Source organism: Drosophila santomea, chromosome 3R, assembly GCF_016746245.2.
Source record: "Drosophila santomea strain STO CAGO 1482 chromosome 3R, Prin_Dsan_1.1, whole genome shotgun sequence".
Lineage (NCBI taxonomy): Eukaryota > Metazoa > Arthropoda > Insecta > Diptera > Drosophilidae > Drosophila > Drosophila santomea.
The window spans coordinates 13,162,565-13,184,643 of NC_053019.2; the positions used below are offsets into that span (position 1 = coordinate 13,162,565).

Here is a 22,079-nt window from a genome sequence, read left to right on the forward strand (position 1 = left end):
TTCCGGATCCGGCAGAAACGTGAGCACATATACACGGGCATATGGGGTGTGGGAAAACGAAGTGGGTGGGGTGCTCGGGGAGGGGGTGGCGCGGTGGCATTGGCGTTTCATTCATTAATACACGCACACTGGCGAGCGCACGGGAAGCAGGCTGGAAAGTTGCATGTTTAGCCACCACCAACACCAGCGCCTTCCAGTCAAGGGATTGAAGTGGTGTCCGTGTGTGCTGCCTCTGTGTGCGTATGCGTGCGCACTCGTCGCGCCTCCACATCACTTGCCTGTGTGTGTTGGTGTTGCCGCCGGGATGTGATGCTGCTGTTGCTGTTGCTGTTGCTGCTGCTTCTACTGCTGCTGCTGCTTCCACTGCTTCTGCTTCTGCTGCGGCTGCTGCTGCTGCTGCCCCCAGTTACTGCAGGCTGAGCTCGGTCCATTTGAGTAGTCACTCATTCGCTCGCCGCCCGCTCGCTGGTTCAGCTGCGCGTCCACGCCGTCTGTCCTTATATAAATAATACCTATATATCCCAGTTTGGATAATTTTCTCGCTGTGCCTAAAAGTGTTAAATAATATATACATATATGAATATATCTGTGTGCATTAAAAATAAGTAAAGAATTCTAGCAAGCAAATTGCCCAAGTGCCATAAACGCAATCCCATAATACCCGTTAACAGGCTCATTTGGAAAACCTTTGCGGCAAAAACACAAAAATCGTTCGGCCGCAACACATTTAGGTTTATGTTGTTTAAAATCATCAACTTGAAGAAAAAATGTGCTAGCAGTTAAGGCGCCCATTTAGTTTGCTTCTCTCGCCAAACGGAGCTTTCCTATTGGGATTTATCGACGGTGGCCAAACTGCAACAGTTCCAGCGGCAAAACGGATAGCTGCCAGAGGTGAGATGACTCATTGCCCTTCGAAGGAACCCTTCTGACACCATTAAACATTAATAACAATAAGAGGCGAGGAGGTCTGTGAACAAGTGAAATCCAATGCGAATTGTTGTAGGCGACATTTGAAATAGAAAACACATGTACGAGTTGGCAGGGCAAACAAAGAACTTGGAATCGTCGTCGTCGTCATCGCCATCGAGGGCATGTCACCCATTCGTCTGTAATATGACGCCCACAACGGCGGCGATGCCGTCGGCGGAGGTTACTTCGGGCTCGGTCCTCCGTCCTCCCCGAATTCGGGGACCAAGAATCAGTAATAATTGTTTAGCCACAATAACGAATAACAATAAAACGAAATAATATAGTGCCGAAAAAATGGGAAACCCATAAACCGAAACGCCCCACTGCCAAATGCAAATTTGCAGGGCCCAAAACGAAAACAACTGAAAGACTCAATGCTCAAGACTCAAGACTCTCTATAATTATGAAAAGGGAAAGGCAGCAAATCGAATTGCACTTAAAAGTGTCCCCTCTCAGACTCCAAATCCATCCCGTATTCCAATCCCAGACGCTGTGGTCATCAGCCCCGCGTTTTCCACAGAATCCCCCCAGGAACCATAAAACAAAAGTCAACGATTGCTTTTGTTTTCTTAATGATCGTCTCCAGGAATCGGTGGCAATATAGAGCTTTCATTAAGCTGAATCGGTATCCTACGCAAAACTATATTTGACATTTTTCAAAAGCCATTTTCAAGATACTTTAGATATTAAGCCATGTTAAAAATTGCTTTTAAGTTAAAATACTCGTAAATAATATGTTGGTATAGTTTGGTTAGCTTCTTGAAGATGTATTAGTTCCCTTAGTCAAAATATTCTTTTAAAAATCCTTGTTACTATTATCTTAAATTTTGAGTACTTTTTTAAATACTATTATATCTAACTCAAAACATTTAGGTTCGGTTCTTTATACATCTCCAAGTGCTAGAAGAAAACCTTTTCTTTTCCGAACTTACCCTGATTTTACTATAACCCTTTCAAGTGAGGAAAACGAAAAAACATTTATGTTACAGTTTGCCCCTTTATGTTGCTAAGAAAAGGAAAGTTGGGCATACAAACTTCCTTTCAAAACATGTCTAGCCAATGGATAAGTCTTTCACAGCGAAATGGCAACAGCAAACCCAAGTAGGAGTGACCCAGGGGTCCATCGATATATCCACATTACTGACCAGACTTCAGACGCGTCTTCAAAATGACCAACGAGAGTTGTATGCGTTTCAAGTTGAATGTAGAATATGCAAATTGCGCATAGCTAATTTGCATTTATGACAAAAATAATAACTAATAATCTGGCCGAGAGGCCGAGGGGGGAAACCGAGACGCAGCTGTATATATGGAAATGGAAATGGAGGTGGAAGTGGATACGGATACGGGCACCTGGCGACAATGACACACGAGAGATATGCGAGAAATTTACTATAATACTTCCAGGAAGGCAAAAAATAAGTAGAGAGTGCCGACCGAAGGGCGCAAAGCACGGCGAGCAAACAAAACAGCATTCGGCTCGGACATTGGGCATTGGTTGTAGTCGCTGGCCAACAGAAATGACCATGACGGGTCGCCAGCTTCAGCTGCAGCTCCTCCGCTCCTCGTCTCCTCAGGTCCACTCCACTCCAGTCCAGTCCACCACTCCACTGCAAAAGGTGTCGCGCGCCAAGCAAATTAGCGGGTGTGTCCAATTCGACAACGAGCCTTGGGACTCAGGAGGATGTTGGTCCTCCTAAAACTCACATGCTTACTTAAGCACTTTGCAAAGTACACATTGAAAATAATGTCAAAGAAACACACTTTCAGTACGAAAATAATCTACCAAATGATACTAAAAAAATCAAATCAAAAAAATCATAATGGTAATTACTTTGGATGAAGAAGATGATGGCAATATTAAGTAGAAATTGTACACTTTGGAAATTTTATATTATCGCTTTCCGGCGGCTTAAGTCAAATTCTTAAGCAAATAAATAAATTTCTATATATATGCATCATGTACTGTTAACTTATCTATCTGTAAACGATATCATAAACCACAAAAGCCGTCCAGTTTAGGGACTCAAACTTCATCAGTAACACGTAGTGGCCACTATTTTTGCCGAGTGCACACCTAGGTCACACATATGCGCTGGTGTCTTCAATGTCATGTCCCCTTGTCACGTGAAATCAAATCATGCATCACAATTTCACGCTCAATCGCCAATGTAATTGAGCCGCACAGCCGTCTTCGTCTTCGTCCCCGTTCCGATTCCGATTTCGATTCCTTTAAGTGTTTAACAATCCCAGGTTGCGTCCAACTGCCGCCACTATGTCTGCCACAAATCCAATTGGTTGCCCCAGCTCTGCCATGAATCCGGGATCGGTGCACATTTTTCCGGTCGCCCAGCTTCCGTAAAAACAAAATCGAAGGGGTGGCATCCAAGCGTGAATTGCAGCTGGAGCAACAGTTAGGCAATTTTCACACCAAAATTGATGTACATTTATATTTGTATAGGGATCTGACGAAATATTTTTCTAATTTTTACAACTATTGGTTAATGGCATAATTTATGCGAGGACACGAACTCTTTGCACTGTGGCACATACTTTACTCTGCGTTTTCGGCATAGTCCTGGCCACATGTCCTGTGTCCATTGTTTGGATCACGTTCCCGCGCCGATATCGAATCGGTTCGATCTCGGAGGCAACTTTGTTTCCAAGTGAACAGCGTCGTGGAATAGCTGAGATCCTGGATCCATTGTGCTCATCTTAGTCCTTGTCCATGCCATCCCGCTATCGGATGACAGAGCCCGCATTTCGTCATCATGTATCCGAATCCTTGGCGCTTCAAACTTGTAAGTTTTTTCTCTTCCCGCACGAAAGGGTTCGGGATTCCTATTTTTGTGCCGAAAATATGGGAATCTCCGTGTCCAATGTGCACGGGCATGTGTGCATATTATGCCATCATCGAACGTCTTGAGATATGCATCTAGATCTGTGGGCATGTTGGCATGGACAAGTTGAGGGTTGATCGCCGGATGCCCCTAGGCTTAGAGCATAGAAATATTGCATCTCACACTATTTGCCTTGATTATCATTCCTGGAATACATTTTTCTCTTCATATTAAAATTTCAATTTCAATGAGTTTGTGCGGCGTTAATGCTAGTGATTCACTATTGTCAATTATCTGCGGTGAGAGGGACTACAAGTGAAAAGAATATTTAAAATTTTTGCACGTTGAGCCGAGATAGTGGAAGATGTTGCAGTTGCGGCAGCAGCACCGCAGCAATAACACTGCACCAACAACAATGCGCTGCTGCAGCTGAGGGCAAAATTGTGCTGCGCGTGCAAGAAATTGTAAACGTCATTTGCGATTAGCTCATCGACGCCAGCCAAACAAATAAAAAACAAAGACCGAAAAGAGCCGAAATATTGTAAGACATGAAGCACTGGCAGCTGACAAAAAAGCATTATCGGCAACGACAACAAATCGGCAACACGTGCCATGGAGCCGGCTGACAAGTGGCCAAAAGATACTCATACTATTCGTGATCGATCAATGAATGAATCGCGTAAAGTCCAAAATGCGATACGATGACAGCCAGTTATGACAAATTCGCCTTTAACCTCTTTTTATGGCAGTGATTTCGGATCTGATTCAACCTAATTTTATATTTAAATAATATTGTTTTGCCTTTTTTTAAAAGATTAAAATTTAATTTGAACTATTTTGATTGTTTTTACAATAACAAATCTCTGATCAAAGCACTGAGACTATAACTTTGGGTATTGTTAAGAACATTCTTTAGTTTTTTATTCCTTTATTTCGGAACCCTATATTCTTTATGTTATAAAAGAAGATAAAAAATATTAGTTACTTTAAATGAAAACATCTTTCTTTACTTGTTTTAGTATTGTATAATATGAATTTGCAAATACTTTGCATTATATCAATACAATATAGTTACACTAAATTCGAATAGCAGAATTTGGCTCACAGTGGGTTAATGTCGTTCTGATCAGACCCTGCTTATGCACGGTAATATCTGATTCAGGGGTCAAATGTGGGCTTGGATAACATTTATTATAACTGGCGTCGCCCTCCGATTCAACTGAGCTCAGCAAAAGTCGCGAAGAAAGTAAAGTCGCTGCGATTCGGGTGAAATGCAACACTTTTTGCTAACGCCGCACAAGTCATGGTCGCATGTTGGCTATTGTTTGTTTATTTTCACCCAGCATGTGACATTGTCCGCGGCGAAGGCGACATTGGAACCTCCGCTCTGCTCTGCTCTCCTCTACTCCGCTCCAGAACTATAGAGCTCCGGCTCGAGCTCTCCGATCGAAAGCCATCTACGGCGGAGCAGTCAGATAACAGAACACAGAACCCAGTAAGCCCGCTGCAAAAAGCTGAGCGGATCGCTCGCTGGGCAGCGGCGTCGCCGTCGACGGTTGGAGCGTTTTAGTTGCGGTCAGCTTAGTGTTGGATCAAGTCGCGCACTGCACCCAGTGACCAAGTCGTCGTCGTCGTCGTCGTTGTGTCGTCTTGTTTTTTTTGTGGCCGCTCATTGTCGCGCGCGACGGTTTATGTGGCATAATTTACGATTTCGCGGACCCTTGCAACTTCATCTTGGCCAGCGAATCCCTCAAGCGATGCAGCCTGCACTCCCGACAGACCGCTTATGAGATGGATCCAAAAAGTAATCATTACCCAAAGGAATTAAACAGTGTTGCACTCGAAGAAATTTGCACTAGACTCTTTTTTTGGCAAATATATATTGCCAAAGGACTAAGCAGTGGCTAAATATATTATTATTATTCTCCGCTTATTGTGTGCTAATTAGCAAACTAAATTGGTTTCACAGTAGTTAAATATTTTTAAAAGAACTATTTGCTTGATGGATAGAATAGTTAACTGAAGGATATTTTATAGTTCAAACTTTTTCCCATCATGAGCTTGAGTTTTTACACCACAATTTTGATTTAAAAGAAACGTAGTAACTAACTATATAAATCAAAATCATTACACCGTTTAAAACAAAAGTTTAAGACTTTTAGAAAATACCAATTTACCTTATTTGTTGGTTCAAAACGTTAAAGAATTTTTTAATGTGTGCTGCAGCTGCACTATGTTTGTTTTCACTGTGTCTCGGAATTCTTGTTTTTTGACTTTGTTGTTTTTCCCATTTTTTGTTTTTTTTTTTTGTTTGCATACGGTAGCCACCGAAAATGATTTGTTTTGTCTGCCCAGGCGACAGGAGTGATGAGGGGGACAGGGCAGGTTATGCGACGTCGTTGTTGGGGCAACTGCCTTCGTTTTGTGGCAACGTGCATTGGAATCGCAACTGCAACATATTAAGTTTCAATTTTAGTTGTAGAGTGTTTGAAATATAGAAAGTTTTCGAATTGCTAAATTACCAGAAAAGCCTCAAGGAACTATAAATATTTCTAAAATTTAAAGATGAAGATGATTTGATTTATAGCCTTTTCTAGATATAACAAGTTTGTAATTGAGTAATAAAGTTATTTTAAATTAAGACAAAAGCTCCGTTGAAATAAAAGGATTTCTTTGGGGATTGTCCTTTAAAGAAAAATATCGTTGCGTAATTTTGAGACATAAAAATGTGTTGCCATTACAATTTTATTTGTTTGTCACACTTAATTAGTTTTGTTGAGTACATATTTATGGATCCCGATTTAGATAAAAGAAATAATTCCCTTTTAGGGTTTTATGGGGCAATCAAATGTTGAGCATTTCAAAGGGTAACGTCAAATGTTTACGAGCTGTTTAGGAAAGAACCGAATAAAAATGGCGTCCATGTAAAGGGGGAACCCCTCTCTCTCCCTTTCACTATCTGTCTCTCTCGCCCACACAAGGAGCAGCAAGCACCAATACAACCGGAAGTGACAATACTGACATTGAATTTTGACAAGCGGAAGTGCCCAATGTGCGCATGTAGATGCGCACAGAAAGGTATACAAAAATATATTTAAAAAGAACGAAATAAGAAAGGGAGAAAACTTAAAACTCGAATGCCAGAAATGTTCGCTAATGGAGTGTAACAGCCCACACACAGACACATCACACCCACACTCGCAGAGGGAAACACCCACACAAGCGTCGAAAACAAAATGAAACTCAAATAACAATTATTAAGGCGTTGCCAGACAGGCACACACAATACAAACACAACACAAACACAACAATTATGTGCCACTGTGTGTGTGGGCGGAGCGGTGGCGCGATGCGAACTCAAACTGAAATACAAACACAAGCGTAAGCGTACGTATTACGCACGCACTCACACCAATGCCAGTTCCAGTTTCCAGGCCAAGTCAGCCAATGAGAAAATGTTGTTGCCTGCCTGCTTGTCTGTGCGTGTCTGTGTGTGTTTGCGTGTATTTGTGTAATGCTCGCCGCTCTTCTTCTTCCGCTCTCGCTTGCGCGCACTGTTGTTGTTTGCCGCAGAGGGTGGTTGTTCCCAGCGCGCGAGTATGTGTGTGAGTGTGTGTAAGTTGTGGAACCCGTTTTCCTCTCGCCCCTCTCGATCCCACAAGCCTGTTACACTGAACAACAGCATTTGAAACAGCCGCAAAAGCAGCGCAGCCGTACTGCAATGGTCGGTGAATGAACCACGCACAGTGTCATTGGTTTTTTCTAATATATGTACATATATTTTTAAGTTCTTTAATTCGTAGAAAGCAAGATTTCCAGTGGCACAACTGTATTCAGGGTGTTTTTTGCTTGAAATGCGGCATTGAATTGTGTATTTTAACACAGTTTAAACACCATCAATGTCACAGTTCAAAGCTAAATTATTGTTTATCCTTAACTAAAAAAGTTGATAAAAGTCATACTGTTTAAAAAGCGCCTTGGCATAATTAATGTTGATTGACTATCAACATTGCGTATGCATTCTTTACATTCTTTTTTAATTATTAATATTATATATGTACATTTAAACAAATTCATTTTGACCTTGAGGTAAATCAGTAAAATTTTAAGCACATCCGGTACTGGTAAGAAATTTTCTGAAGAAATTCGGAGCATACTTTTCGACTTAGGTGACCGAATATCCAGAATAAATGCCTTTTGCTAAATTCTTATAAAGACTAAAATCAAATCGTTTTCGAGAACATTCCCTATCTATTTATGACCACAATTATTCTGAGAAGATTATTACACTTCCGAAATGCAGCCTCATGAAGAAGATAAAAAGCAATTCATAAGTGGTGGCTCTATTTATTTATTTTTCATTCAGAATCATATCCCCATGAGAATAATGTTTCACCAACAGACAATGCCCAACCGCTCAAGTGTCAGCGACCCTTGGGCATATCTATTTTGGTGCCATGTTCGACAGCACATGCACCACTGTGCTTCGCTTCTAATGCCTCCAAAATGCTACCTGGGGAATGGGAGTCGATATGGGATTGGAAAAGGGACTGAGACACCATTTTCTTGCGCTCTTAATGCTGTATTGCTGTATTTCCCCCTGTGTGTGCGTGTGTGTGTGTTTGTTTGCCAGTGTGAGTGCCGTGTGCCTTGGATTGTTTCCTGTGCTCGTTTGTCGTATTTCTGGTCTCGTCTAGGATTTGATGCTTTTTAAATTCTTTTGTCTCGTACATTTTTTGTTGATGATTGTTCTGTGTATGTTGCACGTTGGGGTCTTGTCTTTTCTCTGGGGGTGTTTGTTCTGCTTCCTCTTCTAGCTCCTCAGCATCGGTGAGTGTTTATCTTGGGTGTTAGTGTGGGTGCCGTCCTGTGTGTGTGTACGTATGTGTGTGCGTGTTTGACTTCTAGTGAGGAAATCCGCTTAATGCTGTAATTTTGCTGCGCTGTACAAACGAACACGTCAACTTTGATAGTGTAACCGTTTTTAAGCAAAGCAAATGTGGAGATTCCTTCAACTCTTTATGCTGATATGAGCTAGAAATACCCTTTGAAGCATTTGTTCTTGAAATTAGTTACTCTATAACCCAATCCTTTGTTCTTTGTACTTTGTTATATATTATATTTCGTTTACGAAAAGTGCTCTAAAACTTGTTTAACTATAAGAATTAAGGTTTTGTTCTTATTTTTTGTTCCTTAAGAGATCAAGATTAAAGGATCATTTTTTGAACAAGAAGATATTTTTTACTGCTTATTTATTTTTCATCAAAAGATTAATTGCCATATAAAATGAGATATAAGACATCATAATCTTCATGAGCTCTTTTTAATCTCCTGACCAAAATATTTTAACCAAAGAGATTACTTTATGGGTCAATTAGTAACAGGCAGTTTATCAAAGAGGAAAACGAAGTGAAACGCTTCATAAAGTCACTTAAACTCTAGATGAAAACACGAAAATCCCCCATTTTAACACTATTTTTGGGAAAACCAACTAATTACCCGCACTTAAAAGGTCTTTAGCACCTAAACTTCTTTGGGGATTTCATTTTGGGGGAGGAAGACTTCGTTTCTCTCGCCAATCATCCCTCAAAATTCATTGGTTCAACTATTTTTAGGCCTTAGCCTTGGTATTAAAGCGAAAAGTGTCGTAAATTTCAAGGTGAGTTTGCCGCTCAGAAATAAAAAGTCATTCTATACATACAAGCAATCTGTATATGGCGGTGCTTATGTATTTCGCAAGTAGAGACATTCAATTTGCTCCATTTCACTTAATATTCGCATTTGAAATTCAAAAAATGTTTTTAAAAGTAATTCAATTAATTGTAAACTATAGTTTTGGCTTGCATAAAACGATTCCACAATGGAATGTTAATGCCTTGTCGGTATATATATTACTATATATATATGCAGTCGCCTTTGTGTATACCCATAGGTATCTAATGAAACGTGATTTTCTCTAAAACGTGACTTTGTATTGATTTTTCTCCAACCATACTTTTGTTTCATTTTACACCAAAGCGTAAGACCGAACCACAGTGATTCTGTTGTAGTTGTAGTTGCTTCTGTTGTTTCTGCTTTTATTGCCGCCGTTTTTTTGTTTTTGCCGTTTTTATTGCAGCGGAAAATTGGTATCGTCAACTGCTAAATGAATACGCAGTAGATTGGCTTCCGAACCATTTCGATATGATTTTATTACTGTCATTAATAGCAAAATGGCGGAACGACGATTCCCAGAAGTTTATATGCGACGGAAGCTACTTTTTTGTGGAAATGTTATTATTTATTTGATAAATTTAATTTAATTTGATTCACTTAGAGTAATGTTAAATATTACAAGAACAATGCTTTCTTGTGCGTACAGTTTTTGGTCAAATTAATATAATGATAATGACGTTAATTATTTGAAATATTTTCATTGTTAGTTTGGTATAATAACAATAATTAGTAATAATAAAAGTCGTTGCACTGAAAAAACCATACATAAAGATCGTTGAATTTTATTATATACATTTATTTAATTATATTTTTCAACTTTTAGTAGGTGACTACCACCCCTTTCGCCTTGAATGTTTCTTAAGTTAATTTGCTCGCAACTTGTCACCCGCATTCCCCTGCTCCACTTGGTGGGCTTATGTGTGTAACGTGTTTGCACTCCTTTCATGTTGGTCTATTTGCCGGAATCACACTCCCCGTGGATATTTGCTCAGTGTCCACCATCAGCGATGGTAGTCGGTTTCCAGGTTCGTCCGGACTCATTGTTGTTCCACTGCTGCTGGTGTTTTGGAGCAAACTCGAAATCAAATTCAAATTCAAATTTATGATGAACATCACGTACGACCGACGATCGACAATGACAACAATGGATGGCGGTTCGGTTGGAAGTCCAGCTCCGGTTTCGATTCTGATTCCGATTCCTATACCGAATGCAATGGAATGGACTGACTGCACCTTGAAGAGCAAGTGATAATGGAGGTGTTTGGATATTTACGCGTAGGTGAGGTCGGACATGTCTATGTACATATACCATACTCATACTCATAGTGTTGTGTACAGATTCGGGGCCTCGAGTTATGATTATCGATTTGACCCTTGGAAGTTGGTAGTTGGTCTGTAGCTGCTGTGCAACACATTTTGACTTGTTTGATTTTCCGAGAGCAGGGGGATTGCTGGTTTTCGTATTGTTCTATGGTTGATGGCCTATGGGGGCCCATCGGCCATTTGGTTGCAAGTTTGTATTGTTGATCGATTTTACGTGATATTTCCGAGATTTTCCGTATTTATAGCTTGGCTGCTCCTGGTACACATTTCGCTGCTGCCGTATTTGTTGCTCCCCTCTCTTTTGTTGTTGTACATATATATACATATGTATATATTTTTTATTCCATTCGAAAGTTTACTTTCGCATTTTGAACGCCTCATCGCTTTGCGTATTTGCCCTGGCTATTTGAACGCCCCCATCCACTTCACTTTTTCCCCCCGAAAAGCCCCAAATAATTCCAAACTGGATGCGGCAGCTCTCGTTTATGTTTGTTGAGCAAATACAAATACAAATACGAATACAAACACAAACAGGAATAAAATACATGCATAATTATTTTTGAAAATATAGTGTAATGAAAGCAGTGATTATGATGTGCTGGTTGATTATTATTACGATTATGGCTTCGGTCGGACGGATCGATTTGGCTGCCTTTTATTTGCTTTCACTTCGCTGCTCCCCAATTTCCACAATTGTTTGCCTTGGCTGTGTTTTATTTCTGATTTACGGTTAAGTTCATGCAAAATAATTTGCCCGATTAATGTTAAATAAAACCCACATTGGGTGGCACAGCATCAATTTACAAACAAAAACATGTGCTGTTCAAACTGCATTTGCAACTGATGCAGGACTATTGGGATTAATATTTATTCTGTTGGGTTTTCCACGGCCTTTTAAAATCTGCATTCCGTTACACCGATGCCTAATTTGAAAATTAATTTGTGCAAATAGCCCGATTTTTCTAGGGATCTAAGTTAACAAATACACACTAAATTTAATAAAGCATTTTAGGAAGCTAGAAGAATTGTAACTAATTTATTTTTTAACATTTTGGTATTCGATGTTCTGCAATATACAAATGCTATTGGACAAATGCTATTTCTCTTAATTATACATATTTTTAGTTCACTCTCTCATATATATTATTATACATAATATAGATTATTATTAGGCTGAAACACCAACAGTTTTTCCTGCTTAAATAATGACTTAAGCTCCTATTTTAAAGCTTAAGTTCTTGTAAATATCTTTTGATGTTTAAGCGACAGAAGACGATTATTTCTTCAACTCTGGGGATCCTGCTCGCCATCTTTGCTTAATTCCTTGCTCATAAACCATTATGCTAATCAATAGGCCGTTCTTTGCATAATTTAGGGCGCCATAAAAGGGCCAATTGCCAACTTAACGGGGGCAAAAGCAGCGACAACTGTGCGCAATTAGCGGATTTGGGCGACCAAAAACAAAGCCAACGCTTTGTTGCCTCGTTTCTGAGATTTTGGCTGGTGTTGTTGTTGCTGTGACCGTCGTTACTTGTTATTGCAGGCAATTAAAAACACACGCCCAACACCCTCGAAACACCCCAAACACACACACACACACATAGAGACACACACACCCCTCGGATTGCATAAACTTTTGTTTGATAATGTTAAAGTGCCGCGCAAACAAATCAAAAAGCATATTGAAATTGGGTTAATGTACGGATACGGAGGCAACCAGTCCGGATGCGAGTCCGTATCCACATCCACATCCAGTTGGCCTGGCCTGGCCTGGTCTGGTCTGGTCTGGTGGTGTCCTTAGCCGCTGTTTGCTTTACGGGTTTTAATCCGAAAATTAAGCGCGAGCTGAGCATTAAAATTGCGACCCATTCCGAGGGAGGTTGCCCCTCCAGCGACCGACGCCGACTGTTGTTTCAAGATAAAAACTTCATGTGCGTTGGAAAAACACACGGGAAAAGGACAAGGGACCGCAAGTGTGGGGGGTGGGTGGAAAAAGTGCACAGAGAAAAAAGTTGTGGGACTTGGATAATCTAAAAATATTCCATTACAAATATGTGCCTTGCAATTCGGTGTCATTTTAGTTGATTTTATTATCTTAGCATGATGAATATTTGTATTGGTAACAGTAAAATTATCTGGGAAATGCAAAAGGCAATGTTTTAGTTTCGCCCAGTTCTTGAATATTGGTTATGATTTTATTAAAAATTATATAGTTTAATTTGTGGCATATATCCAAAATAAAACTGCATGTTAATTAGATTTTATCAAGACTTCACCTAAATGTCAATGGATTGAGTTTCATTGAACCAATTCAGATCCTAGAAAGTAATTGTTGAATCTTTCTTACAATCAACTAGATGCTTCTTTCGTAAATAATTTTTCGAGTGCTGGAACATTTTGGCAGGAACAGAAGCACAGTTCTTATCGTTGTGGCCCCGGCATATGTTACGCACATTTACAGCGTATGGCGATTTTCCGCTTTCCATGGCCACGGCCACAGCTTCCCACCTGATAGCACCTTCCATAGGAAGGATAGGAATGTGTGGGAATCTCAGTGAGGTGCCGGTAGGAGTGCCTGGCCTGGTAGGTAAGCCTGGCTGCCTCGCAAGTTTCTCACACTTCCAGGACATGTGCTGCTTTTTTGGCCGTTTTTCCCCGACTGGTTATCAATTGGCCGATTGGAAATTCCCGGCTGGCGATGCGCTAGCGTGAGAACGTGAGCTGCGAGCACCGGGTTTTTAGCATATCCATACCTGTGGCTCGTCCTGATGGGAAACGAGCAGCAGGATCGGTCATCGGTCTCCGGTTGCAGAATATAGGGTATGGGTATGGGTATGTAGGATGCAGGCGCTGTTGCGCCTCGCCCGCAACACCCACATTAGCATCGGACCAGCGTCCAGTGTCCTGTTAATTGCTTTATGGACTCTCCAGTTTCCGCTGCGTGGGAATCTTGCTCATCCTACCTGTTCCCATGGCACACCATCTACCATCTCCTCTTCTTGTGGAACTCTCTAGTTCAAGTTCAGTGTGAATATTTGTGTTGACTTTATTTTTAAACTTTTAGCCATTCGTTGTTAGTCTGCTGTTTGCCTGTAACCAGATTAAGGTCAAGTTGGTTGGATGGGCTGGGATTCGGCTCGAGATCCGGTTCATTGAGTTGCCATTGGAGGCATGAGTCGCACTTTTATGCGCTTTCCGGGAAAAGATCGTTGAAGTGCTGGCAAATTGAGTTTCTGTGGCATGAAAGGGGAACTTTCGTAGCCTTAGGATTTATTTATATGGTTGTAGAAAACTTCAAATGGGAATTTATTTTAGGCGTGTTCCTATCAAACATTTACATTTATCTATCAAATGCGGAATTTTAACACGAACTTATGAACATGATTTCATACGTAAGATTAAATTTCGTTAGATTTTTATTTGCTTCTCATATCCAGAACTGAGATTATGGAAAAAAACACTGATATATCATTGGCATATTCCCGTATTTATGGCTATATAAAATGCAGTAATACTCGCTTGGAATAAGAGCTTATATCCTGAATAATTTTGACCCACTTACGGCTCGTAAACTATCCTATTAAGTGGATTTGGCAGCATATGATACTCAACCCTCTGGCCGACTCCTGTCCATATCTTGTCCGCATTTTGTCCGCGAGTCGAGTCATTTATGGCAATCGCGGCCTAAATGGGAACGCCTCAGTTTTCCCCTATTTCCCCTGGCATTTCCACTTTTCCACAGAGGCAGGGAAGCAACCTCACTTCAGACGTGCATGTTGGCACATTTGCGTTGCGGATTAGCGCGGAATACTCTTTAGGATTATGATCGTTGGGCAAATCTGTTGCTCCTGCGAATGCGTAACGGATGTCGACAATTCCCTCAATCTCTGACTTTTGACAAATGTTTCATTTCTTGATGGTGAATGGACGCCGAGCACCATCAATACAAAGGAAACATTTTATTGCCGTTTTGATTTTCTTTTATTTTTACATTTTTTATCTTAAAACAGCTAAACTATAGTTTTTAGAGGATTATATAGTTTTAACTCTTAAAAAAATTCAATTTGACCTTTAATTTGACGTCAGCTTGACTTGCATATCTAACATTTTTGCAGTGCAATTGGCTGCAAATTAGCGTCAAAAGTAAAGACATTAAGATACGTGACCTATGTCAATAAACTTGTATTTACGTGCGAATTCCAGCCATTTGGTACATTTAGGTAAATGGCCAAGTTCTTTAAAAGTGTCAGAAAAAGTGCCTCAATGGAAAATAAAGCAGCAGGAGTCCCAATGGCTTAGATTTTGCCAAAACTGCGCCAAAATCACGTTCGGAAACTATCAATGGCAGGATTCTGGCTGTGGGTCATCCTCATCCAGGATGTGGATGGCAGTGTGAGTGTGAGTGTGAGTGTGAGTGTATGGTGCACATAGATTTCGCCAGCTCCTAAACTCTCGTTTTGTGCGGCAGTGTGCGTGGGACATCATTTGTGTATTATGTATGTGCTCGCACAGACACCGGAATATATATATATGTGTGCATATACATAGATATAAGTGAAACTCCTGCGGTCGGCAAAAGTCAACCTGTTGAATGCAGGAGTCACTGCGAGTGAGATGGCAGCTATTTGCGTTTCGCCATTCAGCGAAAAGGATCTGGGCGAATTAGTAACAGTGCAAAAGTGCAAAAGTCAATTGCCCCGGGTGGACAGGTAAAAATGCAGTGCAGCCAATGGCAGGTTGTTTTCGCAGGATCAGGTAGCAGATCCTGTTCGGGATCAGTTGGGAAACTGTTAAAACTGCTCGTCCTGGCGGAAGACGGCTCAGTTGCAAACAGGTGATAGCAGGGATATGAGCAAGTGCTGAGGAAGTGCACGCAACACACAAAGCAGGATCTTTAGAAAAGGATATTTATATTTTTAAAATGACAAACCATCGGCGAGTGCGCAAGGATTGCTATGAGAGCAGATTACATGGTCGGTTGTGGTTTTTGGCAACGCAATATACAAACTTTATTTTTCCCTTTTTTTACCAACTTTCCCTTCATTTACTGAACATGATGTTTCGTTATTTCGTTTTTTGCAGATATAGCCAAAACGTGTGCCATGAAGGAGAAAAGCAAAAATGCGGCACGCACGCGACGTGAAAAGGAAAACACGGAATTCTGCGAATTGGCCAAATTACTGCCGCTGCCAGCGACGATTACTTCGCAACTGGACAAGGCCTCCGTCATCCGGCTGACCACATCGTATTTGAAAATGCGCCAAGTCTTTCCCGATGGTAAGTTCATTCGGAAAATCGGAAAGTCGCAAATCGCCCATATTCGATTCGATTCGAATCGATTCGTAGCGACGAATACTCCTGGGGAAAACTCACTTGATTGGCGCTCAATTTGTCGCCGCTCTTGGCTTTTCATCTCGTGTGAAATGCGCCTTGCGGCTACGGCAAATGATGCGGAATGTTTGACAGCCACGCGACCGACACGCTCATTATAATCCAAGCTCGACATGTCCTCACAGCAGGACATGCTCCTTTGTTTTCACTTTAACTCCAATGTACTTGCAATCATTTCATTTCATTCCGTTTCGCGCTGCCAGTTTTCAAGTTTAAACGGCTATGTTTGTTTAAAGCATATGTTACCGAGAATCGGCCAGGGAAACGGGGAAACGGGAAACCAGGGAAATAGCACTCAACAATGGGCAGACAATAAACAGCAGGCAGGACGAAGTGGGCGGCTGGTTGGGGTTGGCCAAAACACAATGGCGGCTGTTGTTTCACTCAAAGAGCAGCGAGGAACGAGCAGCGAGAGCCGCACTGGAAAACCGAACTCCCCTCGCCACCCCCGCCCCTCTGAAATTTTCCCAACTTTTCTCCACCGCCCATGTGAGTGTGCGCCACCGAGATTTTCTGAGATTTCTGCTGACAAAGAGGGTTGCTCGGGAAGTGGGTGGGTGGGTGTTTGGTTGGTTGCTTGTAGCTCCCATTGTTGCCGCACCGTTTTGTGCTTTTCTTTTCTGCCTTTATTGAAATAATTATTTTAATAATAGGCAACAAACAACGAGATCCGGACGGGCCAAGGAAGTGCCAGTGCTATTATATACCCCACAATACATGTAGTATATATGCCAGAATCCGGGGTGGGCAGTGGGTGGACTGGTGGACTGTGAATGGGCCACCTACGGCGCTCGATGACTTTAATTGGGAATAATATTTAGACGTCTGCAGTGGCAAGTAGGGCGTGTGCTGGTGCCACTGATGGTGGGAATTGTGCGAATTAAGATACTTCCAGCGGATGACAAACAATTAATTCAGGACATTGAGAAGCGGGAGCTTGACATAAAACTAAATCGTAATCAAGAACGCAATATAATTCGATTTATTGAGTAGCAAGATCTTCTTACATTACTTACATAAAGCGTTGCTCAAGTTCCAAAAGTAATGTGTCAAATACTACATTTTATATAAGGAACTTGATAATATCAAAGTTTAGTAACAATCAAACATATTTCTTAATAGATTATATCAAGGCATTATATATTATTTTTACGTGTTACAAAGACATATTTCCCAAGCATCTTTTATAAATCTGAATCTTGTTTTTCAGGCCTCGGCGAAGCCTGGGGCTCCTCGCCCTCCATGCAGCGCGGTGCCACCATCAAGGAGCTGGGCTCCCATCTGCTGCAGACGCTGGACGGATTCATCTTCGTGGTGGCTCCGGATGGCAAAATCATGTACATCTCGGAAACGGCCTCCGTGCAATTGGGGCTCAGTCAGGTGAGTGTCGTTGGATCTCTTGTCCTGATTTATGCGCATAATTTGACGGGCCACCTGAATTTGCCTTTTTGTATCCTGGCCACCACTTACCACTTACCACTTACCACTTGCATTTGCAAGTCAATGGGCTTGGGTGCAGGAAGCCCAAGTGTTGTGGCTTCGGAAAAGACGATTCATTTGCATTTGCCCACTAATTGGCACTCAGAGCTGGTGGGGAAAATTTACATAGCTCCAGTTGTTATCAGTTGTTGAAGCGCAAACAATATAAAATGATAATATGTAATATTAATATTTAATGGTCTAATGGCCTTTTTTTCAAACAGGTTGAGCTGACGGGCAACTCGATATTCGAGTACATTCACAACTACGATCAGGACGAGATGAACGCCATTTTGTCGCTGCATCCGCACATCAACCAGCATCCAGTGAGTAGATCCCGACTTTCAGAGTCACAGAGTCCTTTGAAACATTTGAAAATGTTTGCCCTCTCTCTCTCTCTATCTCTCTCTCCATCTCTGTCTTTCTCTGTGCCATGCATCCATCCTACTCTGACTTGTACTCACGCCACAGGCCGCCTTTCTCAACTCCCTACAGCTCGCCCAGACGCACACGCCCATCGGCAGTCCCAATGGCGTCCAGCACCCATCCGCCTACGACCACGATCGCGGATCGCACACCATCGAGATCGAGAAGACCTTCTTCCTGCGCATGAAGTGCGTCCTGGCCAAGAGGAACGCGGGCCTCACCACCTCCGGATTCAAGGTAAAGCATTATATATACACTCCATACCTTCAAGCGGATTGCTTATCTGTGTATTACTTGGTTTTAGGTGATACACTGCTCCGGCTATCTGAAGGCTCGCATCTATCCCGATCGCGGGGATGGACAGGGCAGCCTCATCCAGAATCTCGGCCTGGTGGCCGTCGGTCACTCGCTGCCTTCATCCGCCATCACGGAAATCAAGCTGCACCAGAACATGTTCATGTTCCGGGCCAAGCTGGACATGAAGCTCATCTTCTTCGATGCACGGTAAGCAAAATCAATATCCCCAGTTAGTTTAAACACTCATATATGAATAGTTCCTGGGCCTCATATGTTTTCTCACTTGGCATTGAAACGCTCTCAAGAAATTCTTATAAATATATATAAGATAAATATATATATAAATATATATAAATGCGGATTTTGGTCTCTGTAGGCTGCAGCTTTCAGAATATCATTTTTCTCACTGCATTCAAAAGTATCCTTTGTCCCGAAAGTATCCGCTGTCTGTTTGCCGTATATCCGACACTAGGCAAATATTTAAACGGGCCGCAGAATTCGTTTTTTACAACACGATAAAAAACACCAGCAGACGCCCCCAAAAAGATAATGTTTTCCGAGTGGCAGAAAAGAAAAAAGAATCGAGTAGGAAAAGGGAAATGTAAGCAAGGCGGTGGCGACATGACAAAAGGAAAAACAAATCATTTCCCTCTTGAGCTTGATTCTCCTTTGTCACTGTGTGTGTGTCTCTTGTTGTGTAAGTGTGTGTGTGTAAGTGTCTGGCGGGCCAAAAAACCAGCCCACTTTGTCTGACATTATTGTCACTCAATTACCCTCATGATGCCACAGCATATTGCCATCCTATTCTGGCGCCCTCGCACTTTCGCAGCGATCAACCCCAAAGTGGTGAGCGGAAATCAGCCCCTTTTTCGCCGCTTTTTTGTTTTCCGTTTTTTGTTTTTTGTTTTTCCTGCATAATTGAATTGGAGTCGGCGAAAGTAAACCAGCCGCATAAAACACCATAGCCAGCAGCAGAGGCAACACCAATGACCATTCACTGTTTAAATAAGTGAGCGAAACTGTTGCCCTCGCCCTCGACCTCGAAACTTATCCCCATGCTCATCCTGCCGCCTGTTTATTTGCTTACAGCGTATCGCAGCTAACCGGATACGAGCCGCAGGACCTCATCGAGAAGACCCTGTATCAGTACATCCACGCCGCGGACATCATGGCCATGCGCTGCTCCCATCAAATCCGTAAGTAAACTCGACCCTATCCACTGCAACACCTTGTACACTGAGTGCCAAATGTCAGCGACAAGGAAATGTAATTTGTTGTTCTGTGTACCTCATTCTCATCGAGTTTGTTTCCTTTTCCCCCCTCAACAGTGCTGTACAAAGGACAAGTGACCACCAAGTACTACCGCTTCCTCACCAAAGGCGGCGGCTGGGTGTGGGTGCAGTCGTACGCGACCCTGGTGCACAACTCGCGATCCTCGCGAGAAGTGTTCATCGTGAGCGTGAACTACGTGCTGAGCGAACGAGAGGTGAAAGACTTGGTGCTGAACGAGATTCAGACGGGCGTTGTGAAGCGGGAGCCCATATCGCCGGCGGCCCAAGCGGCACAGGCGGCACAAGCGGCACAGGCGGTGCAGGCGGCACAGGCGGCACAGGCGGCACAGGCGGCACAGGCGGCACAGGCGGCTCAAGCGGCACAAGCGGCCCAGGCGGCACATGCGGCGCAAGCGGTGCAGGCCCAGGTGGTGGTGGTGCCCCAGCAGTCGGTGGTGGTGCAGCCGCAGTGCGCCGGAGCAACGGGTCAGCCGGTGGGTCCCGGAACGCCAGTTAGTCTGGCCCTCAGCGCGAGTCCCAAGCTGGATCCCTATTTCGAGCCGGAGTTGCCGCTGCAGCCGGCCGTTACGCCCGTGCCCCCAACGAATAACAGCAGTAGTAGTAGCAACAACAACAACGGCGTGTGGCACCACCATCATGTGCAACAGCAGCAGCAGCAGCAGCAGCAGCAGCAACAGCAGTCCGGGAGCATGGACCACGACAGCCTGAGCTACACGCAGCTCTATCCGCCGCTGAACGACCTGGTGGTGAGCTCGAGCAGCAGTGTGGGTGGTGGCACCGCCTCCAGTGCGGGCGGTGGATCCAGTGCGTCGGCCTCGTCCTCCGGCGTTTACTCGACGGAGATGCAGTATCCGGACACGACCACCGGCAATCTGTACTACAATAACAACAATCACTACTACTACGACTACGATGCCACGGTGGACGTGGCCACCTCGATGATACGGCCATTCTCGGCCAACTCGAATAGCTGCTCGAGCAGCTCGGAGAGCGAAAGGCAGCTGTCCACCGGGAATGCGTCCATTGTGAATGAGACATCGCCCTCGCAGACGACGTACAGCGATCTGAGCCACAACTTCGAGCTGAGCTACTTCTCCGACAACAGTTCGCAGCAGCATCAGCACCAGCAGCAGCAGCAGCATCTGATGGAGCAGCAGCACCTGCAATACCAATACGCCACCTGGTGATCCTAAATGCTAAATGTAAATACCAAAAGTCGGACGACGAGCCTTGACTGCTACTGTACTGTACTGTTGTTTATAAAACGTCGACTGCCCCCCTCCCCCTCCCCCTCACTCACCCCATCCGTTGCAATGTTATATACACCTCTGAGTTCTCAGTTCCAAATTGTAATAATTGTAATATGTGGCTGAGCCACACACCATCTGAATTTCTAGACCCCCTCCATGCCCCCTTATTTATTGAATACCCCATGCATCCCCGATACGATGTGCATCGTGTTACTTGTGCAGTGTAAAGTTACAAATGAAAAAGGAGGCAAACTACAAGCGAATTAAGAGTCAAAGAAAGAAATACGGAATGATCCTTGTTAACAAATGCAAAAGCAAATACAAATTCTATAATAAATAGCTGTAAGGCCTAATTGTAAACTGTTCATACAAACTAACTTAAATTAATTGCACATACTTACACTTAACTATATCGTAAAGCGCATACACTTGGCCCCCATAATCATCATGCATATATAGGATCTACTTATATATATCCATGTATATAACTATGCGATAATGTGTAAATAGTGCTGGGTCCGCTCCACTATGCAGATAACATATATGATCTTCATAAGTCAAGTAAATAATTGTAAATGTAAAATGGATTATTATCAAGAATTTTTCTAATTTGAATAAACAAATTATTACGTGGGTGAACAATAAAAATATAGCCAGAGTTCGATTTTTTCAATAAGCGCCGCTGGAAGCCTCTAGAGTTATTATTTAATTTAGTAATCTTGCTTTACAAATAAAATGTTGATTTCAAAAATTAGCCCCTAAATCTGTTTCCTTATTCTTTATTTCAAATTATGCACTGATATGCTTTTCTGTATTCCAAATTTTAGCGTTTTAAAACCAACATAAAAATTGGATTCACACACCATCAGCTGTTTATATCGAAGGGGTTCCGACGCCTATTAAATAAGGAGACTATTTACGAAAGGATTATAGCTCCTATTTGGAAATACGGGTGCCAAATCTGGGACTTGGCTTGCGACAGCAAAATCAATAGGATTCAGGAAATCAGACTCAGATGGCAAACGCCCTGAGTGGTACTCGCCCAGAAATGATGCCCCTTTTTGTTATTGTTATAAATTTATAAATTTGACACAGCT

At 42.5% G+C, this 22,079-nt stretch overlaps 1 protein-coding gene across 4 annotated transcripts; it reads left to right on the forward strand.

The window, feature by feature from the left end:
- Positions 1 to 505: 505 nt before the first annotated feature.
- On the forward strand, positions 506 to 21,736 carry LOC120453207 (protein single-minded). 4 transcript variants are annotated; one of them, XM_039637796.1, is made up of 8 exons: positions 506 to 891; positions 15,930 to 16,124; positions 17,449 to 17,618; positions 17,942 to 18,043; positions 18,189 to 18,380; positions 18,448 to 18,647; positions 19,530 to 19,636; positions 19,769 to 21,736. In XM_039637796.1, the coding sequence occupies exons 2-8, from the start codon at positions 15,950 to 15,952 to the stop codon at positions 20,917 to 20,919; spliced, it is 2,097 nt and encodes a 698-aa protein (XP_039493730.1). In that variant the 5' UTR covers positions 506 to 891; positions 15,930 to 15,949; the 3' UTR covers positions 20,920 to 21,736. The 4 variants fall into 4 exon arrangements, with proteins under 4 accessions (XP_039493730.1, XP_039493729.1, XP_039493727.1 ...); XM_039637795.2 differs by lacking the exon at positions 506 to 891 and adding an exon at positions 5,346 to 5,613; XM_039637793.1 differs by lacking the exon at positions 506 to 891 and adding an exon at positions 15,678 to 15,820.
- Positions 21,737 to 22,079: the final 343 nt, after the last annotated feature.